Genomic DNA, 26,296 nt, shown 5'->3' on the forward strand with positions numbered 1-26,296 from the left:
TGTTGTCGTTCTCTTTTGTTTGTTCGTTGTCTAACGCCGTCCTCAGCACTATTCCAGCTAAATGGCGGCGGTCTGTAAATATTTGAGTCTGGACCAGACAAATCAGTGATCAACGGCATGAGCATCGATCTATGCATTTGGAAATCAACTTATACATAGTGGTGCTCTGAACAACATTGGTAATCGGCCTGGGTTGAATACCCATATCAAATATGATCTTGGCTCTCATGCTTCAACTAGCACACGACACAAACATGGAGAGCAGCGTGTACTGCTGTAACGATGCATCGAACTATCGATGGATTGTAACTGTTGAGTCTCCTATAGCAATTAATCGATGGTAGAAACGAAAAACTATCGATGCATCGAGTGTGACTATCGACAATTTGGTAATTGACTTCCGTTGATAAATGCGCAGCGCAAAATATACAGGAAGTACAAGATTCGTTCATTTTGATTTAGAGTTATCCGCCCCTGCTACCTCTTAAACAAACATGGCGGCAAACACGATATGCTACTCGGAGTTCGAAATTGTGAATAACTATATGTTTTTAGTTTAACTGTTTACTTGATCTTGGTTTGAAGTTTCTTGTCAGTTATTAAGAGACTGACACTACTGCATTTTCATACAAACTATACAGTGATTTTGGGAAATGACTCCAAATGAGACAATTTAAGGAGAAAAGACTTTTGCAATAGACTACCGCTATCAGAATAGTTTGTTGCAATAGACTTCGCTATCGCAATAGTCGTCTCCCCCTCAATAGTCACCCCTAGCAGCGTGTACATACTTGGGCGGAAGCACATGGCCCGATGATTTCCCATCATGCACTGCGTTAAATAGGGAGCAGCCATTTACATTCCGTAGTTAAGGGAGCATTACGTGAACTGTCAATAACATTACACTACACTTCTCCCATCCAGATTTGTTTTCTCCATAAAACAAAATCTTAACAATACTGGAGATTAATAATTATTTTTAAAACAATAATTAGCCTTATCATGATATTATCGTGAAGCAGTAATTCTTATAATGGAAACTATGGACTTAATTATGTAGCCAAGATGATTTTACACTGTTACTTTACAGATGCAATTACATCATTAATGATAACATCTGATGACTGGAACTTGAACAATTACTTAAGCATAACAGTTAAACAAAACCATTAACTGTAGAAACTTAAAACTTTACTACTGATTCATTTGGTTACATGAATTCTGTAGTTACTTAGAAATAGAAATGAAATGGATTTTGACTTTATTCGTATCTATTTTTCATATCTTAATGGAAATGTGCAATGCAAATAGATATCAAAGTATCCTCTTAATTCCTAACTTGGTCTTTCATAATCTTTATTCCACCATCTTCAAATCGGCCTTTTCACAGATAAAATGTAATTAATTTGAATATGTATAACTGATTTTAAGAAACAGATTATTACTGACGTCACAATCAGAGATGAATGACAACAACTGCACGCAGTACTGTTTGTAGACGGGAAGAAAATATCGTGCAATAATACACCTTGAAATTTCTTCAGAGTCCAAATTTACTTTTCCGATGCAAGCTATGGTATGCAAATAAGGCGTACTCTCCATATGCACGTGCACTGTCATTTAGAGGTCGTCTCAAATCGTGGCTTTAGTTGTTGGTTTGGGTTTCATTGGTGTTCAATTTTCATTTCTTGGCAATAATATCTATTTGAAATTTACAATTAGATAATAAAACATGTATGTTTAATAATGATGGTACATGACTGACTCAACAAAAGAAGTTTATATCAACAAAATAGCTTGTATTAAATCTTAGTAAAGAAAAACTGTTGAAAATGAAAAAAATATATATTAACTATATTTTTCTAACAGAAAGAAGTGTAACTCTTTTTTATTGAGACATCTAACGAACTAAATATTATTATGATCAATCGAAAAACGTACTTAAATATTCTGCGGTTTCAATGTAATGTTGAGTATTTCATATGTATTTGGCAGAAATTCCCGGATTAGTGTCTGATTCGTTCCGCCACTAAGTTACAAGGTGGCCACTAAGTTAAAAGAGTGAGGTTCGTCCATCCGTCTGGACAATAATTTGAAAGTGAATAAAGATATCACAATTAAATGTAGGAAACATATGAAGCAAATTGTGAATAGGTAGATATTGTTATAAAATAATTCAATTTTGTACCTGTTTTTTTGTTTTTGTTTTTTGGGGTGTTATTTTTGTACTTTGGGGGTTCAATTTGAACGTAAGAAATATCATGGGAGGCTTCGTTGTCCTATATTTTTCAACTGCTTGAAGATGTGAAGCAAGCGGTGAACAGGTTCATTTTAGTGATTTACTCTTAAGAATATTGAACAAATTTTAGCATAATGATATGTGACATTTTATGTTTTGTGCTTTACAAGTTCTTCTCAAATGTGAAAAGCAGGGTATGTGAATATGACATGATGATTCAAGCAGGGTTCATCTTTATATGAGGCTGAGGTGAGGTAGCCTAGTGGTTAAAGCGCCGTTATATTGATGGAATATTGCTAACAACGGCCTAAAACTAAACTCACTCACCCTATATGAGGCTGAATTAGGTTTCATCAATGTCGGAGTCACTGGATTCAGACTCGGGGTCGGCCAGAGAGATGACGATTGGTTGAACATGACTAATGTTAGTGCCGTCACGACGTCGGTACTCCCTCTCAATGGCAGTGGCGTGATCCTCAGCTTTCCGTAAACCTCTGGAGTTATCCTCCCAAACGAAGCATGAACCAACCCCTTCACGTCAGAGAGTTTAAAGACGTGTTATGGCAAGCCACAAACCCCTTGCAATTCGCCCAGATCAACTCGATGGGATTGAGTTCACAATGGCGGACCCTCGCTCTCGGGACAACATGACCTTGACGCAAGGCTAAGCTGTCCGTCACGTAAACATGTTTTTGTCTTTACTCGTATCTTTTCCATCAACTGGACGTTGTCTCTGTGGGCCTGAAGTACTCACCCCAAGTACTCCTCCATGTCCGCTTTCAGGATCCTCATTGTTCCCCGCCGCAACGCGGATCGGGGCACTATGTATTCAGCGGCGTCCGTCCGTACGTCCCGATTCTTGTTAACGCGATATCTCATGAACTGTTGTAACCAATGTCTTCAAATTTGGTGACAGCCTACATTGGGGGATTACCCAGACAGCGGTCGATTTTTGTGGCTTACTTTCAAGGTCACCACGACACTGACCACTTTTCAAACAAGTTTGTATTGCAGAATACAAGTTTGGCCAGGTCTTGTTTCTCAACAGCAAGACAATGTGTAAACTCACTTCGATCGCTAGGCCTGAACAACTCTTACCTCCACCCTGCTACGTGTGTTAACATTATGGAAACGAATGATTCTAGCCACAAGCTTTTCTGGGTGTGAACTGTTACCAGTCATATACGGTAATGAACTCGAAATGATTGACCGCACTCCTCGCTACTTTGCGCGCCATTATACAAGACCTGGGTTTGAGACATCATCCAACAGATTCGTCTATTTCAAACTTAGGAATGTGGTCAATGAATGGTTACATAGACAAATGTAGATGACAATTATTTGGAGGCTCTGTAATAATGATTGCAACTCCATAACGAAAGGTCTATTCTGTGCTTATATTACTACCCATGCTCCTGATAACACTAGCCGTATATGTAGTATACTCCTAAATGCTGCTAAGAGATATCACTTAGACCACTGTATCAAGAAATTTATTTGCAGCGGTTCATTCCCAGGTAAATCAGCTTGGCGATCTATTATAATCAGACGTCTCTCGGAGAATGAACAAAACATTTGGAGAGAGGGACTAGCACAGAGACAGGGTCTCTCTCTCACGATACTGTAAAATTCACACTCGTTTACAATTGCACGCCCTTTATAATCTGATCCATATCTATCCACTTTTAACACAGCCCCTGCAACTCTGCAACTGTGTCAAATCGGATCAAGAGCAAAAGAATGTAACCACTGTAATCGACATTGTTATGACTATGATTGCCATGTTATCTTGCACTATGAATCTTTCATGTCCCACAGTGAGTGAGTGAGTTTGGGTTTTACGCCGCTTTTAGCAATATTCAAGCAGTATCACGGTGGGGGACACCAGAAATGGGCTTCACACATTGTACCCATGTTGGGAATCGTTTTAACCACTTATAGGCTACCTCACCGACCCTATAACAGAATTTCTTTCTTAAACAATATAATAAGTATATGGTTCTGTGGCAGCCTCTCTCTCTCTCTCTCTCTCTCTCTCTCTCTCTCTCTCTCTCTCTCTCTCTCTCACTATATGGTTCTGTGGCACTCTCTCTCTCTGTATCTCTCTCCCACACACACACACACACAGCTTTGTAATTAAGATCATGTACATTATCAGGTATATCATTTTAAGTAGTAAGGTGTATGACATTGTTTCCATTTACTTTCTATATTTAACAAAGTAACACCTGTTAGACTCTAAGGTATGTTTTACTCTCATTTTAACCTCCACTAATCACACTGCATGCTTACAACACTCTTAGCTCCAACTCTCAGCCATTTCTGTTGTTCCACTGATAGGCCAAGCTGATCACTATATACCTTAATTTCAATGTCTATTACTTCTGAAGGAAAGACAGAAATACTTATGGCCATGAAAAATAGCTCATGTTTCATGTTTGCAAATTTACATAGGAATTTCATCAGGATTTGAGATTGTACAGACAAGTCACCACGTCTTATCAACTTGCATCAACTTGCATATAACCAACCTGGCTGTCTCAAGCATAGAATACTACGCTTACATAGCGCTGTTGTAGTTCCAAAAGAAATTATTAATGCCTCAAGATTTATTTTCAGTTTGATGAAATATCAACAGAACCAATCACACAGATTGTATTTTATTATATTTTATAGGTACCTACAAGGAATTCCTGTTGGGAGACTCAGGAATGTTTCATCTTGTAATATGTTTTTTTAGTCACGTTTTTGTGTTACTTTCATACACTCTTTATGAATATTTTATGTGAATCAATGCAATTAAGAAATACAAATTATTGTTCTATTTTGAGTTTTGTGTTTATGTGTTGTTAAAACTACACAAAATGCAGCAAATACCATTTTCATAGCCCAAAGTCAGTTGAAATAAGTTATACCTTCAGTATCTATGCCTCCTGCTAGACCATTCAGAGTTGCCCTTACCCCCATAGTCTCCAGGATGGCAGCTTCTGGCATTGTTGGGGAAGCTGGTTTGGGCCCTCCTCCTGTTTTGGGCCGACGGATGGCATCATTCTTTTCCTTTGCTGAAAATATTTTGCACAGTATTGATAAAGATATTAAATTTTAATCCGTTTGGTTTACATTACATTTATATAAAATATTTCTTACAGAATTAATTTGTGACATTAATGTCATTATAATCATCAAATAGGCTTGAAAATGTTTATTTAAATATGTTTTATAAGCAACTTCATAAAGAAAATGTATAATGATATACCTGATATTATTATATCATAATGAGACTGATTATACATGTATATACATGTTGGCACGGTACTGCATGGTCACACCCACTCACCGATACCACAGTCTAGATTCGTAAAAGATATTTCATGCTTATGAATTTGGTACAACTACTTTTGAAAGTAGATTTTTTACAAATCTATACTGTGGTATTATTTACCAGACACAAAAAAAACCATTAGGAATAAGCACAAATCTGCAAAACCTTGAGTAACGTGGCCCAATATTAACGTGGGCCAAAAGCTTGCAGTGATAATGTATGGGGCAGGTAACTCTAATTCTGCACTTTGCTGACCTAGTTTTTCACCTTCAGTTTTTGCACAGGTGTCAGATTCATCCATACACGATTACGTTTTTCTGGTTATATTTATCGTATTTTTTTCCTGGAAATTTAGTTACTGGTGCATTCAACGAAAAGTAACTTACGCATTTAGCGCCGTCATTGCCTCCTCCCATGCCTCCTCTCCCCCTCTTCGCTCCACACACCCATATCCCGCTAGTAGCCATTCTCAACATCATATGCAGTTTCCTATCGGTAGACGACTTCGCTAGCAGACGACTTCTACCGTGTTTACATTAGAAACGGAAGTTGATTTCCGCGCCATGGCCGCTTACACCACGTATAAAAAATAAACTCGGATCGATCTCAAATTCTGAGTTACAAACTCAGCTGAGTTTTGACTGAGTTTGTTTTGAGAAACGCTACTGAGTTAGAAACTTGAGTAAAAACTTAAGTTTGTTTCGAAATCGGGGCCAGAAATGGGTAAAAGTTCAACTATCCTCGGCAAGCCTCGGATATTTGTAACTTTATCAAGACACTTGGGTGACATTCTCTCTATGTAAAAATAGACATATATGCCTGACGACGATGATATGCTGTGACATTCGTAACTCTTGTGTCAAAGCCGGATGGCGCTTGACGACGAGATACGAATATGCTGTCATTGTTTCTCGGCGCATATAATATATACATTTCTTAACTGAAACAATTATAAATGATACATGTGAATACATAATACTGTCATTTTGTCACTTCGTATGGAATCTAAAGAAATATCTACTGTACATTTACTCCCTACTGCTCACAAATTGTACATTGTAAATTATTCATAATTAAAAGAGCAGTGCAACATAGCGCCTGTTTTCACTTTGCAACAAACGCTGTTTCATTTTGTTTGGGGGCGGTGGGGTAGCCTATATAGTGGTTATCTAGCGTTCACTCCTCACGCCGACGGCCCGGGTTCGATTCCCCACATGGGTACAATGTGTGAAGCCCATATCTGGTTTCACCCGCCGAGATATTGCTGGAATATTGCTGAAATCGGCGTAAAACCATACTCATTCAGTCATTTTGAAAATGAAAATGTATTTACTATGCATGTTCTTCGGATTCAACTCTGGAGGAAATAAAGACATTCATTTATCACAAACTATTCCACAAAACAAGAAAAAATTACTGAATAAATCTCTTTTTACACGAAGCTCCTAACCGTACATTCATTCCCTAAAATAGATTCAAGGGAGATAACCACACCCGGAAGTACGTGAACTTGTTGCAACAAGCAGGCGAGGGAGATGTAAATAGGGGATTGCTTCATAACCAGATAACGGTCTTACAGCAAACTGTAGCACCGGACGCAGCAACCAGAAATATTCCCTCAGTCATGGAACCCTGGGGTCAGCTTGTGTGTACAACTGACACGGAGACACCGCCCATTGAACTGGACAAGGAGAAGTTCACCATTGGACGAGCTGAAGGTGGCGATGTTTATCTATGATATGAACATTTGCTCATAGGCGCCTATTGATGTTTTATATAATTTAGGTTACGAACCAGATAAACTATTCTTTTGGCTGGCTGTCATCTTCATACGTATGTTTTGACTGAAGTGCACATGCTCAAAGTTCAAAACCGGCCATATAAGCTGATCTTGTTGGGTAGTGAATTGGGTCTGAAATTTTAAGGCACTTTCAACTTCTCCAAGTACACAGCTGATAGCACAGGTGCTGCAGACACCGTCAATACTGTATGTCAGTTGTCAAGGCTTTTATTCTTCTCAACCACACATGCTGGAAAATATGACAACATTTACCTGTGTGTTCTGTGCTTATTGAAGTCTGCTTCAGACCAGATACCAAAATACATTTCGTAACATCAGCCTTGGTACAATGTATCATTCAATATGTGTGTTTAGCAACTAGTGTTAGTGCAATCTGCAGTATTCCAGCTATATGGAGGCAGTCTGTAAATATTCCAATCTGGATCAGAAATTCCAGTGATCAACAGTATGAGCATCGATTTACGCAATTGGGATACAAAGACATGTACGTGTCAACCAAGTCAGGGAGCCTGACCACCCGACTCCTCTTATGACAAGCATGGGTTACTGAAGATCAATTCTATCCTTGATCTTCACAGATTGTTCGATATGTGACTGATAGTTGTACAGAATTGTCAACTCGCCCAATTACTCTTTTTCACATTGGGGCAAGAGTGGCCCAAAATCTCAAGCAGCACTTCACTTTCCAGAGTTGTTTCCCTTAGTCTTGCCAACAGGATCCAAAGATTACACATTCTAATCCCTGACATGTCGGCACCATATCCATCCATGCTCATGGGTTTCATTGAAGTTATAACTTTGAATGTTTGCATGTCTAATTATAACATGTAACCATGTTGGGGGAACATTGTAAAGTATTCACTCATCATGCAGAATTCCTGACTGGTGTACAATGACTAAAGACCGATACCTGATCCCATGGTATTGCTAGAATTTGCTGAAAATCAGCGTACAACCATTCTCAAATAAGTTGACGTGCTGTTTACTTGTGGTGGTCCGATTGATTGAAATAATCGAAGATTGGTCGCAATCACTAAACGACCAAGCAATCGATCATATTTTCTCATAATCGAACACAAACAATTTTGGAAGAAAATCGTTCCACGTCATGATTGAATTTATCTTAAAGACTCCAGGAAATTTATGTTCCCAACATACTAGTCATCCTTTAAAGATGTCAGATTTGCAATATGCATTTTGTGTAGTTTGAAAAAAAAAAGAAAGAACTAAAGGTTTTGTGTTCTACTTTTTGTACATATCCAAACATAACGAGGAAAATTTGATAATGACGCTTACCAATTATTTTCGATGATTGATCGGATGTAATGAACCAATCATCAATTATGAGATTTAAACCAATTCCCAACACTACTGTTTACCAATTGACATACTGTTCAAAGCTGTGTTAAATTCACTCACTCACTCATTACAAGTGGAGGTCCGATTAATTGAAATAATCGAAGATTGGTCGTAGTGACTAAACGACCAAGCAATCGATCATAATTTCTCATAATCGAACACAAACAATTCTGGAACACTGGTTTTCATTAACAATATTTTTCACATGGTGAGTTTTGTCTGTTACATTTCGCAAGCACTGCAAGCTCCTTTCAAGTCATGATTGAATTAATCTTAAAGATTCCAAAAATTTATGTTCCCAACATACTAGTCATCCTTTAAAGATTTGAAATTTTGCCCAAAAAACCCTAAAAGAACAACATGTTTTTTCCTTATTTTTATGTGCATTAACAAATTTCATAAATGAAGCTAACCAATTATTTTCTATGATTGATCGGTTTTAATGAACCAATCATCAATTATGAGATTTGAACCTATTCCCAACACTACTCATTACATCACTCACTCACTCACTCACTCACTCACTCACTCACTCACTCACTCACTCACTCACTCACTCACTCACTCACTCACTCACTCACTCACTCACTCACTCACTCACTCACTCACTCACTCACTCACTCACTCACTCACTCACTCACTCACTCCTATCCACCTAGTGACACAAAAAGTTCCTAAACATTTTTGCAACTGCTCATGATCAATATGAAAATAGCATGAAGAATTGTCTATTGTGAAAATGTTGAATAATGTGTTACCATTTGAGAAATAGTGAGTGAGTGAGTTTTGGTTTTACGCCACTTTTAGCAATATTCCAGTAATATCACGGTGGGGGACACCAGAAATGGGCTTCACACACTGTACCCAAGTGGGGAATCGAACCCGGGTCTTCGGCGTGACGAGCGAATGCTTTAACCACTAGGCTACCCCACCGCCCCCATTTGAGAAATAACAACTCAACAAATGAACCATTTTTTGGTGACAGAATTCCCAAGCTCATCAGTTAAAATTACTTCAGCATGGCAAACTGAAAAACATTCAAAATGAAATTTATCATCTTAATCATTTATTAATAGTTCAGAGCAGAGACCGATCGGTATATGGTCTCTGCTAGGAGTTAAATGATGATAATTGTTAAATAATTTATTTTGCATGTTTTTTTTTCAAAATCCAATTTACCTTTTGTTATGTATTCCATTTCCCAGGGAATGACATCTTCCTGGCTGGCAACAAGCTTGTGTCTGGAGTCCACTGCTATATTGAGAAAGATGCATCAGGAAAAGTGTGGCTGTATGATAGCAGGTACCCTGCCCTTTTTCCAGTTACTGTGGGGACAAACTTTATATACCCAGGGTCACTTTTCCCAAACAATCACAGCTATGGCCAGACCAATTTTATTTCTTGTTTTACGGATCCGCCTGTCGAATTTTTTCAAGATTAAGAAAAAAATAAATAAATAAATTTTCCCTGCTCATCCAAAAATGTAAACCTATAGGAATCATTTTTGTAGATTGTTTTTTGCCCCATATACACTTCATAAATTGCCCAAAGTAAAATACTTTGAGTATTTAGAAAGAATATTATTATTACTTTGACTGGAGATTTTATTTTTATTTTTGTTCCCTCCTACCTTTAGGCTTTCTGAGGACAAAAAAATCCATAAAACAAGAAATAAAATTGGTCTGGCCTAAGGAAGGTTAACATTAACTGGATGAACAACTTCTTTATTTGCTGTGAGAGTGACGTTTCGGTGTAGGTTAAACACCGATATCAAGCAAGTGATAAACAGCATAAGGATGGAGGAGCATATATACATGTTAAAGTATATGTTTGTACAGTACAATAGGGATTAGGATGCCAGACACAATAATAACACAAGGGCTTTGATAGAAACGTTAAAGGTCACATAAACCCTAGGGGGTACAAATACATAAATCACTAACTGGCATCGTTATAAATGAAACCCCGTCATTAAAACTACTCATTTCGACCTTTTTGACAACAGTGCACAATTCTCACCCACGAACGAAATTTCAACCAATCAGAGCGGCGCGTCTCTGTGACGTCATATGAGGAATAGCTTTGAGGGCCGATGCAGAATTCATCTACATTTTAGGGGGTAAATTATCTTGTTTACAGGCTTGTATAAACCTGAAATCGTGACAATTGTTGTGGAAAATGAAAGCTATATGTTCTCACAATCTACTGTCATTTAATTTTGTCTCCTGCTTAGCCTAGTTTCCGAGTTACAACTTGTTTTCATAGACGGTTCTGTCAAAATCGATTGGTGTCGTTAGGCCCTATTTGTATAATGACTGATCTAAATTGATCCCATTTCTGTGTTTTTTTACCTCGATATTTAATCATGTCATGTAAAAATCTGTTTGTATTCTCAAAACAGTGTCGGCCCATAAGTTTTCACATGCAATACAGCAATTAATACTCCCTTGTTGTAACCCGTGTTAGGTGGTATAAACCTACACATGTTATTTGTCATCATTCACTTGATGGTCAGTTAATGAATTTATAACAGGTATAATTAGTGGTAAGACACTTAGATTACCCGACAAAGGTTCCCATTTGGCATTTCTTGTGTCTGGAGTAAATATTTAACACTATTCAACATCGATCAAAGGATTAACCGATAACACGCTGATTGATTAATTACTTTTATCTTACACAGCGGAATTGTCAAAAGGTAGTGTTTATGTATGTAGATTTACTAATCTATACTGAATACACTCTGTCGTGTCGGTGTCTGCGTAAAAACAACGTGCTTCGTTCAAAGGATTAACCGGCAATACATTGATTGATTGCCCATTATTGGCTAACTAAATTACTGTTTTTAAAGAAAGGCGGACATTATGCAATAAGTTGCCAGGTGTGCTATCTTGGGTGACCAATGAGACTATACACCAATACCTGAAAAGATTGATCACTTTTCAGGTATATTAAACTGTTAAAAGACACATCATTTGGAACAGTTTTGTGGATATTGATGGATACATTCCTCGAACAAGGTAATGGCCTGATATTGTTCCTATAACTTTAATCTGTTTTAATTTTAATATTTGCATTTTGTTTTATTCATTTGTCGTAGCATTCAACAGAATCATTGTTTTCGCCGTGAAGTGTAATGAGACAGACAACATACACTAGGGTGTGTGTGCGGATTATGATTCACATTGGCAAACTATAAAATGTCTAGATATTACAATTCTGTTATACATTCACTATAAGTATCAGCAGATCGTCTGCTTTTTATTTAGTTTCAAAATGCATACAAGTATGATAACAAACTAATTAGGATTATAAGACCAAATATAAAGACGCACATTGACTAGTAGCTACATACTGGTGAGTGGACATTAACCATGTGAATGTAGCAAGAAATTGTAACTTCGACCCCACCACCTGGCTTCCGTGGAAGAAATCGTTATGTTATAAGTTATGTCATGCAAAATCCGTTTGGTTATGATTCCAATACATATTTAACTACGAGTAGAAAGTAGTTTGATTTTCTAACTTGATGAAAACAAACTATAATCTCATTAATTCTAACAGACTTTCACGATTTTCAAAAATGATGCCCTGTCGGGAACATCCGCCAGTCTGAGGATAAATGCTATTTAGGTTTGTTTTCACCGAGTCTAAAATCAAAACTACTTTACTGGTTAATAAAATATTTATTTTATTGATGGCCAATAAGACTTTGCATGACATAGCGTATAACATAACAATTTCTTTCCTGGCAGCGAGGTGGGTGTTAATATAATACCACTTACAATATTATTGTTACTTCTAACACAACCTCACTTCCGAGGAAGAAATCGTTATGTTACAAGTTGTGTCATGGAAAATCTTTATGGTCATCAATCATATACATATTTTACTACAACTAGTAAGTAGATTTGATTCTTTAACTTCCATGAAGCGATCTGAACACAAGTAAGATATCGTTTCAGGCTTCCAGCAACGCCGCCGCACTCACAAACATAACCCATTTAGCCCGCGAACTCGCGGGGTCCTGTGGAAATCTGTGCATGAGTGACACCATCGCCCGACCCTAGGAGCAATTGGATCGACAAAGCAACGATTAACGTAATGTCGTCGTTGATGTCGAGAAATCATCAAAATGATGAGCATGCTACACACTTTCTATACAACTAACTGAAAATTGTTCCTCATATGACGTCACTGCAGTGCTCAGGCGACAGAGTTACGTAACCTGTCTGTGGTTTCTTTGGCGGGCGAGAGAGAAGCAGGCGACTTTTTGGCCACTTTTAATCGCTCGGTATTAATTAACCACAAGTTTTTAAAGAATAAATTTGGTGTTCCTCATAAGACTAACCACAAATCTTTCATATGTAATGGTTAAGAGAGTAACAAAAAACAAAGTTTAGTGGTTCTTTAACAATGAAGCCTGCAAAGTACACAAGGGGATAGTGAAGCCTGTGGTATACATAAACGGGGAATTATCGCTGATGAGGATCTTTAATGAGTTGGTAGTATGCAGGAGGTATGTAGTAACCTTGGTTACGGTTGATTGGTGCCTGGATTCTTTGGTGTGGATGGCTTCTTGGAGTTTCCTGAGTTTAAAGTCTGATGAGGTTGGATGTTAGGGTTTGGGTTTTGTCCCACTGGAGACTGTGGTCGAGATTGTGTTTGATGTGATCTGATAGGGCTGATTTAGAGTCAAGTTTAGATGCTGAGGTCTGATGCTCTTTGATTAGGAAACGGCGCTCTCACAGCAATAAAGAAGTTGTTCATGCAAATATTGTTATCCTTCCTTACTGCCCCAACTTTTAAATGCCTCTCAAAGAAGTAATCACAGCTATGTTCAAATTATTGGACTAAACAACTGTAACACTGGAGTCAGTTCGTGGAATGAGGCCAACGATCCTTTCAGTTTGACAAGAGGCATCCATTGCTTTATCTTAATCTATGCAGAGGCCTAGTGGCTGCAATAGTTGTATGAACCCCAGGGAGTAGAGATTAATAATACAATGTGCCATTTGAGACTGAAATCCAATGATCGAGGGAAAAACAAAGGGCTTTTGAGCAGCTGAGCTGGATATTGGCTCTCTACAAATATTAGCATAAGGCCAGACCAATTTTATTTCTTGTTTTACGGATACGCCGGTTGTATTTTTTCAAGATTAAGAAAAAAATTAAAACTTAATTTTCCCAACTCCAAAATTAAAATTTTAATATTTCTAGTGGCCAAATATGTAACTGTGCGAGAAAATGTTTTTAGATTGTTTTTCCCCCATATACATTTCATGAACTGTCAAAAGTAAAATACTTTGGGTATTTAAAAGGAATATTACTTTGGTGATTTTTATTTTTTATTTTTTACATCCTGCCTTTAGGATTTCTGAGGACAAAATCCGTAAAACAAGAAATAAAATTGGTCTGGCCTAATGATAATAAGTATTGTCTGCAACACGAAATCCCAACTTGTAATTAGTGTTGGGTATTGCTTAAACTGGTATTGCGATTTATTGTGATATGTGTTGGTGTATTGCAATATGTATTGCAATATATTGTGAAAATGTAACACATGGTTTCGGTTATGAAATTAATGTTTTCTTTCTTTTGAAACAATGCCACTGACCACTGTCAGGACTCAGATGTGATTGTACAAGAGATCAATTGAAAATGTTTCCAAAATGAAGGCTTCGCTTAAAAGTTTGTGATTCGAGAAAAAACTTCTGTAGTAGCGTCCGCCATTTTGGTTTGTTTATCCCTACAACAAGAGCCGGTACCAATCTATTTTTTTAATTTTATTGTTTAAAAGTCAAGCAGATGCAAGTATATGACCAATAAACATTCTCAAAACTATTAATGTATAATAGTATAAACGAAATACAAATGTTATTAGAATTTTTACTGCATTGCGAAAATTACCGATCATGGTCACGGAAATTGCCGATCGTATCGGGTGAACCGGTTCGTGAAATGTGTACTGCAATATATCATATTATGTAGTTCGAATTGCAATATACCGGTTAACCGGTATTATCGCCCACCCCTACTTGTTATACATATTTTTATTAAAATGGGGTATTAAAATGGACTCCGTCCGTCCGTCCATCCGTCCGTCTATCCGTCCGACCGTGCACATTTGTCTTTTCGGAGCAGAACTCTAAAACCGTTCACTATTTCTTCACAAAACTTGGCACATAGATAGATCTGGTGGAGTACTGGTGCCTTTTGGTAGTTTTGGAATTCTGAATAAAATATTTTTGGCGTTTCCATGGCAACAAAGTCGACTTAGAATGAAATTAGTCGTAGTGCTCTTTTCCGGAGCAGAACTCTAAAACCGTTTGCTATTTCTTTACCAAAGTTGGCACATAGATTGGTCTGGTGGTGTACTGATGCCTTTTGGTAGTTTTGGAAATCTGAATAAAATATTTTTGGCATTTCCATGGCAACAAGTTTGACTTAGACTGAAATTAGTGGTAGTGCTCTTTTCCGGAGCAGAACTCTAAAACCGTTAAGTGTTTCTTCACCAAACATGGCACATAGATAGATGTGGTGGTGTACTGGTGCCTTTTAGTAGTTTTGGAATTCTGAATAAAATATTTTTGGTGTTTCCGTGGCAACAAGTTCGACATAAACTGAAATTGGTGATAGTGCTATTTTCTGGAGCAGAACTTTAAAAACCTTTAAATACTTTCCTTCCACTTTTATATATACACACCTAAATATTTGACATAATCATAACTCGTAGACATGATCATGAAGAGTATTTTGCCATTGCAGGGGATATTGATGACTTTGTCTTCTTGTTGAATTATACTTGTAATTACAGATATTTCAAAAGAATTGTGTTATCCCTAGTTCTTGTTTCCTAGGAGGTCATGCATATTAAAAAAGAAGGTATTACTGCGTAGAGTGGCCTCCCTTATCAGTGCCAGGATCAAGTCATCATGGGTTCAGATTAACTCTGATTAGGATCCTAGATTTATCGGTGAAAATCTACGACCTTTATTACTTTCCGCTTTTCTCCGACGTCAAACTGACAAGCTATGATATATTTGAAAAAACTGTTAAATTAGTGTAGTGTCCAATAAATTTCCTATCCCTTGCTGGGATTTGAACCACAGACCTTCTTATCTAAAGTCAGACGCCTTGTCCACATGACCAAAGGGGTTAACTCTGTGGGCAAGCTGATAAGGTAGTGATATTATATGTGGGATGATGCCCTGCTATATTAGTGTTTACCAAACTCACTCATGAAAGGTATTGTGATCTATTTCCATCATATTCATATGTATAAGCATCCTCGATAATCTCCAGGGTATACGTTACGATAACTCTCCACTATACCCTGCATGCATCTACGGCTCGGCCCAATGATTTTATTATCTCCCTTTGCTGGTTCAGCATTCTCACAGTAACCAATCAGATAAGCCGCCGTTACAACCGAGCTTGCCAGTGTCAACAAAAATAGCGGTTGCAGCCGCTAAAGTTTGTTCGCAGTGTGACTCAGATTTGGGGGGAAAACATACAGACAAATTGTCAGGTCTGAAGCCTTAAAAAAATATATGCAAGAACTCCTTCTTTCAGAGTATCTGTAACAATAGATTATTGTGTTGACAAGTTTAATTGGTTACATAATTTAAAAAAGCGAAAGTGAGTTGTGATTGGTACACTCAACTTCCCAGCGTAGACACCTGATTGGATAAAAAGCCAACCAAGGGAGGTAATAAAATCATCAGGGCCGAGCCGTAGATGCATCCAGGGTATAGTGTAGAGTTATCTTAACGTATACCCTGGAGATAATCGAGGATGATGTATAAGAGGCGATGGGGTAACCTAGTGGTTAAAGCGTTGGCTTGTCATGCTGAAGACTCGGGTTCGATTCCCTATGTGGGTACAATGTGTAAAGCCCATTTCTGGTGGCTCCTGCCATGATAATGCTGGAATATTGCTAGGGTAGGGTTGGTGAAGTTTGGGTTACAGTGTGTATTACAGTTAGAGGCAGGGATCTGTTAGACGGAGACTGTGTGAGTTTGGTTTTACTACACTTTGGACAGTGTTCCAGTTATGTGTGTCCTCTCTGAAGTGACGTGTGTCTTAGACCTTTACTAATTTGGTGATACCCATAAGCAGACCTTTCTTACGATGAGTTCAGTCAGTTTCCAAATGACCTGGGTGCCGATGTACAAAACAACATAAGACTACCTTAAGTCAATGTTAAGTATGGGAGTTAGTGCTAAGATTGCTTTGCACAATGGCACCCAGACCTGTTAGTACAAATACAAAATGATAACCTGCAACTCTGAAAATAACTGTTCAGATACAAATATCCATTAAATTGTTTATTGACTTTAAATTCATATGTACATGACAATAAAATACAATATAGTGTGTCTACCACACAGTTATGGTGTGGACAAACCTAGAAACATAAAGATGAAAACTGGGTTTTGAACCCACAATCAGAGATTTCCATGATGCACAGTAAAGTTTTGGCCCCCCGGACAACTAGCCTACTCATACCCCTGACAATTGTATAGTGTGCCATCAGTACTTTATGTTTGACTGACCCGTGAAGGTCCAGGTTAGAATGAACCTTCAGTAACCCTGCTTGTCGTAAGAGGCGACTAACAGGATTGTGTGGTCAGACTCACTGGCTTGGTTGACACATGTCATCGGTTTCCAATTGCGCAGATCGATGCTCATGCTGTTGATCACTGGATTGTCTGGTCAAGACTCGGTTATTTACAGACTGCTGCCATATAGCTGGAATATTGCTGAGTGCAGTGTAAAACTAAACTCACTCACTCACTCACTAATGTTTGACTATTCTCCTCATCCCGCAGCACCAATGGCACCCTGCTGAACATGACCCATAAGCTGACCAAAGGGGAGGTAAGTTGCCACCTACGTCTCATCAAGTTATTTCGGTGATATCTTGTACTCTGATTCAATGCCTGTGCATTAAAATCTGACAACTCTTCCTCAGCAGTTTGCACCAAATATACTGTCAAATCATCGAGCATTTTAACTTGTCTGTACCGGGGAATGGATCATTCAGATTCTACCCGTGAAGAATTGGTCTTCAGCAACCCATGCTTGTCATAAAATTAGGCGACTAACGAGATCAGGTGGTTACTGTTATGGTATATCAGTCGTGTTGATTGATGCTCATGATGTTTATCACTGATGGCCTAGTCAAGATTCCATTATATACAGGGTGCCACCATATTACCATATAATCACAAACAAGCATTCAGGTTCTGTTTGGTGTATCTAGAAGTGAAGTTATGCTACCAGTTCTTAACGTAAACGATAAAGGTAGTTTTGCTAAAGAATCCACACTGTTTTAAGTAGCGTTATCGGGGAAGCAATGAAAGGCAGAGACTCAGTAATTCCTCGCACAGTGTGGCAGTAAGGGTGTTGGAGTTAAAGAGATGTTTAGGCTGGGACTTCTGTGTTTTCAGTGTCGACAGCTACAGCATGGAGATGAGTTCCACGTCGTGTACAAGAAGAACAACGAAGAACTCAGTGAGAGAATGTTGGGTTTATTACACTTTGGTCATGATGTGTCTGCTGTATGTGGGAAGAAAGACCAATTTGGCATTGTATACTGTGGGCATACAGTTGTATTATGTTGAAACCAGGAACCTGTCGTCATGGAAATGAATGACTTCATTCATCATGGCATGCCATTTTTACTAATACGATGCTGTCATTTTGCAGTTTTGTTTAAAGATTTTTCTGTGCTATTGAATATTTAATGAATTTCTTGGTTCAAATACTCAGGTCTATAATCATGTTTTTGTATTCATCTGACCAAACAAAAGTTGGTGATGATTGCAGATATCGGGTACCTGTATCAGGATCTCCAGGAACTTGCCAGGGAGGAACAAGAAGAACTGGAGGGCACCGAAGAATACCACCACCATCCAAATCCTGATGCCACACTAGAGGGTGAGTCTGTTGTATTACCACCAGCCAGTCCTGATGCCTCTCTAGAGGGTGAGTCTGTTGTACCACCACCAGCCAAATCCTGATGCCACACTAGAGGGTGAGTCTGTTGTATTACCACCAGCCAGTCCTGATGCCACTGTAGAGGGTGAGTCTGTTGTACCACCACCATCCAAATCCTGATGCCACACTAGAGGGTGAGTCTGTTGTATTACCACCAGCCAGTCCTGATGCCACTGTAGAGGGTGAGTCTGTTGTACCACCACCATCCAAATCCTGATGCCACACTAGAGGGTGAGTCTGTTGTATTACCACCAGCCAAATCCTGATGCCACTGTAGAGGGTGAGTCTGTTGTACCACCACCAGCCAAATCCTGATGCCACACTAGAGGGTGAGTCCGTTGTATTACCCCCAGCTAGTCCTGATGCCACTGTAGAGGGTGAGTCTGTTGTACCACCACCAGCCAAATCCTGATGCCACTGTAGAGGGTGAGTCTGTTGTACCACCACCAGCAAAATCCTGATGCCGCTCTAGAGGGTGAGTCTGAGTCTGTAACCCTGATGCCACACTAGAGGGTGAGTCTGTTGTACCCCCACCAGCTAAATCCTGATGCCACTCTAGAGAGTAAGTCTGTTGTACCACCACTACCCTAATCCTAATGCTGCTCTAGAGGGTGAGTCTGTTGTACCACCACTGAAACCTACCTGATCAAGATGTACTTGTAATGTGTCGGATACTGCCCTGACTGGTCAGTGTGTCTGATACTGCCCTGACTGGTCAGTGTGTCTGATACTGCCCTGACTGGTCAGTGTGTTTGTTACTGCCCTGACTGGTCAGTGTGTCTGATACTGCCCTCACTGGTCAGTGTGTCTGATACTGCCCTGACTAGTCAGTGTGTCTGATACTGCCCCGACTGGTCAGTGTGTCTGATACTGCCCTGACTGGTCAGTGTGTTTGTTACTGCCCTGACTGGTCAGTGTGTCTGATACTGCCCTCACTGGTCAGTGTGTCTGATACTGCCCTGACTCGTCAGTGTGTCTGATACTGCCCTGACTCGTCAGTGTGTCTGATACTGCCCTGACTCGTCAGTGTTTTTCTACCCTAATTCGTAAGTCCATTGCTACTCTATCAGTTCCTCCTGGATTCCATGGCAAATTTTAAGAATTCTGCGGCATATTTAAGTAAATTCTGTATTCTATTCTTCAAAATTCTGCAAAACATTCTTCAGTTAAAAACTTGAAAAAAAATAATAATAATATTTTTTATTTTCAAAAAGATCAATTTTGTGAACATAATTGCAGTGTCAAATTCATATAATATTATTGAAATGTGCTTAAGAAAAGATTACCTTATGAATAAATCATCTTTATTCGTGAATATTTTGAAAATATCGTTATAACAAATCTCAGTTCGTGTTTGTGTAACCAATCATACTTTTGACTTTTACCCCTATTTTTCATTTCGGGTGATAGTCAATCTTGATTCAACTTTCAAAATAAGTGAGGTGAGGTGAAATTGGGTTTAACGTCGTGCTTGAGAATATATCGCTCATATGACAACGTGCATGCGTGTGTATGTGTATCTGCAGCTGCTTGTACTAGCCCAGACTGCAGCTGGCTTTATATGTAATGCTAGCCCACTGGGATACCATGCCGCAGTGAAGCATGAATACCCCACTCAGACACATTATACTGACTCTGAGCCAACCAGTCCTTGTTGTATCCATTAATGCCGAACGCCAGGCAGGGACCAACAAGTACCATATTTTAACGTCATTTGGTATGATGCCGTCGGGGATCGAACCTTCCGCTCTCCGGGCGGATGCTCTAACCACTACACCATGGAGACGGTTTTCAAAATAAGTAAATTCCGCAGCAGAAAAATGGCAAATTCTGCAGGTACTAGTATTCTGCATGAAAATGAGTTTTCTGCCTCAAAAGTATATTTCCGCGATTTATTCTGCAACGGCAGAATCATGGAATCCAGGATGGATTGCTCTAAGTAGTCTACAACCACTCACGACAGTGGGTTTATTATTTGTCTAGTTGAAGGAACTATTTTTATACCAAATCAGTCCATTCATGGCAAGAAGCAGGACATGTTTCAAGTAAGTGTAGACAACTTTTAAATTAAACAGTGATGGACATAAAATGCAAGGAAGCTTTGTTGGTAATGTAACTTTAATGTTCTCGTGTTACAGACAATGAGTTAAACATGGTGGACTCACCCGAGTCCAAGAAGAGACCTCACCCATCAGATGAGACCATTGTAGAGCCTTCTCTGAAGAAACACAAATCTAGTGAACCTCCAACTGCCAATAGCACTCCACCACCCACTTCTGCCACTGACAAGGACCAAGGTGAAGGTCAGTTGAAACATAACCATATCATGATGTTGCAGTCAGCAAATTCAAGACATCATTGTGACATTTGTAAGACATTAAGTTGGAGTGCATGGTCTTGATGTCAGGTGAATCCCAAGAGAATTCAACTGAATATGAGAATACATGAACCCATCTTTAGCTCACCTGACCAGCTTACAAAATAATGTCTTGGTTTATCATCCTCGATAATCTCTAGGGTATCGTTCTGCTAAATCTCCACTACAACCCTGGATGCATCGACGACTCGGCCAGATAATTTTATTACCTCTCTCTATTGGCTACACCTTCACACAGTAGCCAATCAGATAAGCCGTTACAGTCGAGCTTGCCAGTGTCAACAAAGATGACGGCTGAAGCCTCAAAGGTGACTCAGATTTAGGGAAAAATTCATACAGACACATTGACAGGTCTGAAACCTTTAAAAATATATGCAAGAACTCATTCTATCTCTTTCAGAGTACCTCTGTAACAATTGTGTTGACAAGTTTAAGCGGTTAGATAAAAAAGGAGAAAGTGAGTAATGAAGCCTTGTGATTGGTATGCTCAACTTCCCAGCATAGATAAAAAGTCGGCAAAGGGAGGCAGTGGAGATGGTATTAGTAGAGATGTATCGGAAAGTATACCCTGGAGATTATCGAGGACGATGGTTTATATGTTGACTGTACTCCATCAGAAACCACTGATCAATGAGGGTGGAACTTTTAATCTCATTTCAAAGGACGATGACATGTCAATGTTTTCAAGAGGTTCAAATCCTATTTTCAAAATGGCCCCATCAGTAGCCATATTGAAAAATCCCTTTGTGGTTATTATGCAACCATGTTTGTTAAAAATGTCATCAAATGAGGTATGTCACCAGTCTGAGACCCTGGTCTTCATGCCTTACTAGGGGGTTCAGATTTCTGTTTCCCTGGTCTTCATGCCTAACTAGGGGTTCAGATTTCTGTTTCCCTGGTCTTCATGCCTTACTAGGGGTTCAGATTTCTGTTTCCCTGGTCTTCATGCCTTACTAGGGGTTCAGATTTCTGTTTCCCTGGTCTTCATGCCTTATTAGGGGGTTTAGATTTCTGTTTCCCCTGGTCTTCATGCCTTACTAGGGGTTCAGATTTCTGTTTCCCTGGTCTTCATGCCCTAACTAGGGTTCAGATTTCTGTTTCCCTGGTCTTCATGCTTTACTAGGGGTTCAGATTTCTGTTTCCCTGGTCTTCATGCCTTACTAGGGGTTCAGATTTCTGTTTCCCTGGTCTTCATGCCTTACTAGGGGTTCAGATTTCTGTTTCCCTGGTCTTCATGCCTTACTAGGGGTTCAGATTTCTGTTTCCCTGGTCTTCATGCCTTACTAGGGGTTCAGATTTCTGTTTCCCTGGTCTTCATGCCTTACTAGGGGTTCAGATTTCTGTTTCCCTGGTCTTCATGCCTTACTAGGGGTTCAGATTTCTGTTTCCCTGGTCTTCATGCCCTAACTAGGGGTTCAGATTTCTGTTTCCCTGGTCTTCATGCCTTACTAGGGGTTCAGATTTCTGTTTCCCTGGTCTTCATGCCTTACTAGGGGTTCAGATTTCTGTTTCCCTGGTCTTCATGCCTTATTAGGGGTTCAGATTTCTGTTTCCCTGGTCTTCATGCCTTACTAGGGGTTCAGATTTCTGTTTCCCTGGTCTTCATGCCTAACTAGGGGTTCAGATTTCTGTTTCCCTGGTCTTCATGCTTTACTAGGGGTTCAGATTTCTGTTTCCCTGGTCTTCATGCCTAACTAGGGGTTCAGATTTCTGTTTCCCTGGTCTTCATGCCTTACTAGGGGTTCAGATTTCTGTTTCCCTGGTCTTCATGCCTTACTAGGGGTTCAGATTTCTGTTTCCCTGGTCTTCATGCCTTACTAGGGGTTCAGATTTCTGTTTGTCTGAAGAGTTGACTGAATGGATGACATTGTCAGTCTGTGAGAGTGAGAGAGTGAGTTGAGTTTTACACCGCTCTCAGCAATATTCCAGCTATATGGCGGCAGTCTGTAAATAATCGAGTGTGGACCAGACAATCCAGTGATCAACAGCATGAGCATCGATCTGCGCAATTGGGAACCGATGACATGTGTCAACCAAGTCAGCGAGCCTGACCACCCAATCCCGTTAGTCGCCTTTTATGACAAGCAGTCGCCTTTTATGACAAGAATGGGTTGCTGAAAACCTATTCTACCCCGGATCTTCACGGGTCGTCAGTCTGTGACCTATACAAGCTGTCATGGTATCCAACCAGTACTCAACAATAGGCAAGACATATGACAGCATTTGTCAAAATGGAGTCTGGACCAGACAATCAAGTGTTTTGGATGCATGTCATTGTATAGTTTGACATGAAATGCATGTGGACCCGGGTTTTTTTGTAAATATCTCATCATCCAATGATCCAGTTGATCTCAAACTGTGCAAGTGGATGTTTTGTCAGACAACCTAATCACTCACTCACTCCATTATTTCCTGGCTGCTATCATATGAATGGAACATTCATTTCTGTGTTAGTCATAAGACAAAAAGAAGATAAGAACTTTATGTGTAAGCTTTGTGACTGTTGGTTATAGACAAGAAGGTTGAAGAAACACCAATTAAAGATGGAGAGAAAGAGGAAAAGAAGAGTGAAGAGAAAATCTCTGCTGAAGAGACGAGTAAAGCAGCGAAGGATGCACCAGACGAAGCAGATGCAATGGCAGAGACTCTTATGTGCATCATTTGTCAGGAGCTCCTGCATGACTGCATCAGGTCAGTATCCACACACATCAAGAAGGATGATCCAGATGGCTGAGGTCACGCATTGTTTGAACATTTGCTTACATTATCAAGCACTGGTTTGTGTGATTCAGACCTATAATTTTAGTAATATTGATGTGAGTGAGTTTAGTTTTATGCCGCACTCAGCAATATTCCAGCTATATGGCGGCAGTCTGTAAGTAATTGTGTCTGGACCAGACAATCCAGTGATCAACAGCATGAGCATCGATTTATGCAATTGGAAACCGATGACATGTGTCAACCAAGTCAGCGAGTCTGACCACCCGATCCTTTTAGCCGCCTCTTACGACAATCATGGGTTACTGAAGATCAGTTCTCACCCGGATCTTCACGGGTGTATACTGATGTGAACATTACAGGCAATGCTATACATTGGTTCCAGGATAAACATGTCAGTGTCCAGTCAACAGTCAGTCTACATGTAGATGTATATGGAAAGTCTAAATAGTTGTACCACAACTAGATATGCAGTCCAAATTTTGGAAAAAAATTGGAAAAATTTTGGAAAAATTTGAGGCGATGGGTTAGCCTAGTGGTTAAAGTGTTAATGTTTGCACTTTCATCTTTACTCCATTAACATATCTATGTATCATTCATTTCATTTCTGCCATATGGCTTGTTGGTTTTAATGATGGAGGTCATCTGGTAGAGCTGATTCTTCACATGATATTGAAAACAGAAGACACACTGAAACCCAAACGAGTTTCCAAAGGGAGAGAATCATGGTCCCTCCCTTCCCTCCGTCCGAACATCTTTTGGAAATAGAAGCTTCCAAATCGTAGCTCCATGGCTCTGGAATGCTCTCCCTTTTGAATTACGATCTTCTCAGAACATAGAAACATTCAAATCACACCTGAAAACCTACCTCTTCACCTCATGTTACGCCTGAACTGCAAACTCTCCGTGTATATAGACTCACTGTTGTACATATTCCCCAGGACAATTCATTGCCCAAAAGCGCTTTTGAGCAGTTTAACAGAACTGGAAATAAGCGCTATAAAAATATATATTTATATTATATTTATATTATATTATATGGTATTTATTCTTCAAGTGACCTGTTACTGAGTGTATGTGTGTTTGGTTGCAGCCTCCAGCCGTGCATGCACTCCTTCTGTTCTGGATGCTACTCGGAGTGGATGGACAGATCCAACGAATGTCCTTCTGTGAGTACTTACCAGTCAGTGTTTCAAGTACACAGTAACTGAGGTCATTGGCTGTGACAAGACTGCAGCATTTGCAGTGTGGGTACAGCAGACCTGGGAGGTATTTTGTCTTTGAGCTCCATGTAGTAAATAGTTTGCCATGTGCACTCTGGAGAAGTTGAGTTCTTGACAAATGTGTCTAGATATGCATGGGCAGTGATTTACAATTCAGCCTAGTCAGAGCATGTTCATTTTTTGTTGAGCAATGTGTCTTCTAGTATCAGATCAATAAATTTTTAAAAGGGTCATTTGGCAAATCTCAGTCAAATTCGTTCTGTTGTTCCATAGATTGATTTGATTTATTTCTTTTAACGGGGTGAATTTCCTCTGGTGCGGTCAACTTAAGACGATCCATCGTTTGAGTTCTGGCTGGAGTTGCTGTTGTCGTTGCTGTTAGGACAGGTCACTGTGTACTTCTCCCCCTTTCTGTGGATTGTCTCACTCGACGTCCCAAAGGAAACCAACACAGTCACCTCGAACTTTTCGCTGTCTGTCAAGTTTCTAATCAGCTGCTTTACTTCCGAATTCTCAACTCAATCATAACATTCAAACCAGCATGTAAAATGTCTATATGTTGAAAATAGCATCAGCAGGTAGTTCAGAATGGAGAATGGCCCTCTGTTTTGTTGATACTTTGGCAAAACAACAATCAGTAATAGATCTGATTGGAATGAGATTGTGTTTGATTGACATTCACATGTCCATACCAGCTGCTGTGTTACAGATGTCATATGTTTCCATGTCTTGTGAAAGAATCTAGATAGGGACACTTACCAGAGATTGTTGATTACATTTCGTTAGATGAATCAGTTGAATACATGAGCTTAGTAATGATGCTTCTCCCAGAGCTACAGATAACTTTTTGAGTCATTGAGTTATGTACTCGCTTCTGTTCATCTCAGTTGGGTATCCTAATTTTCCTTTGAGTAACCAAATAAATTGTACTAGCCTCACTCAGGCTCAGTTGGGTATTTTGGCATTTTCCATTAATTTTAAAAATATAATAAAGTTTAAATGCTAGTGTTTGTTATTTATATTCGATCTGTAATATGAGAAACGCGAAGAAAGACTGCAAGTTGTCAAGTTCATGTCCTGATAAACAACCTCTTAAAACGTCAGTTATATTATCTAACCACCGGTACGCAAGCTATATAGGATTTGACATTTTTAGTGTACACATGTAAGATCTCATATATTGAGTATTTACAAAAATTCAAGCGTACTTTTATGCCATAGACTAAATAAGAATTGAGTTTTCACATAAATA

The 26,296-nt window shown here is 39.2% G+C and overlaps 1 protein-coding gene across 1 annotated transcript in view; it reads left to right on the plus strand.

Annotated features, from left to right (window-relative positions):
• Nucleotides 1–7,062: 7,062 nt before the first annotated feature.
• The window catches only part of LOC124282205 (E3 ubiquitin-protein ligase CHFR-like), a 42,868-nt gene continuing 23,634 nt past the window's right edge, over nucleotides 7,063–26,296 (plus strand). Inside the window, exons 1-8 of the mRNA XM_046718163.1 lie at nucleotides 7,063–7,279; nucleotides 9,927–10,023; nucleotides 17,556–17,604; nucleotides 18,177–18,240; nucleotides 18,556–18,666; nucleotides 20,865–21,029; nucleotides 23,617–23,794; nucleotides 24,915–24,990. Of these exons, the coding sequence (XP_046574119.1) occupies nucleotides 7,186–7,279; nucleotides 9,927–10,023; nucleotides 17,556–17,604; nucleotides 18,177–18,240; nucleotides 18,556–18,666; nucleotides 20,865–21,029; nucleotides 23,617–23,794; nucleotides 24,915–24,990 (834 nt within the window). The 5' untranslated portion in view covers nucleotides 7,063–7,185. The remainder of the gene's footprint in view (nucleotides 7,280–9,926; nucleotides 10,024–17,555; nucleotides 17,605–18,176; nucleotides 18,241–18,555; nucleotides 18,667–20,864; nucleotides 21,030–23,616; nucleotides 23,795–24,914; nucleotides 24,991–26,296) is intronic.

The sequence above is a fragment of the Haliotis rubra genome, unplaced genomic scaffold (assembly GCF_003918875.1).
Source record: "Haliotis rubra isolate DU_JTF1 unplaced genomic scaffold, ASM391887v1 Scf296, whole genome shotgun sequence".
NCBI classification, from domain to species: Eukaryota; Metazoa; Mollusca; class Gastropoda; order Lepetellida; family Haliotidae; genus Haliotis; species Haliotis rubra.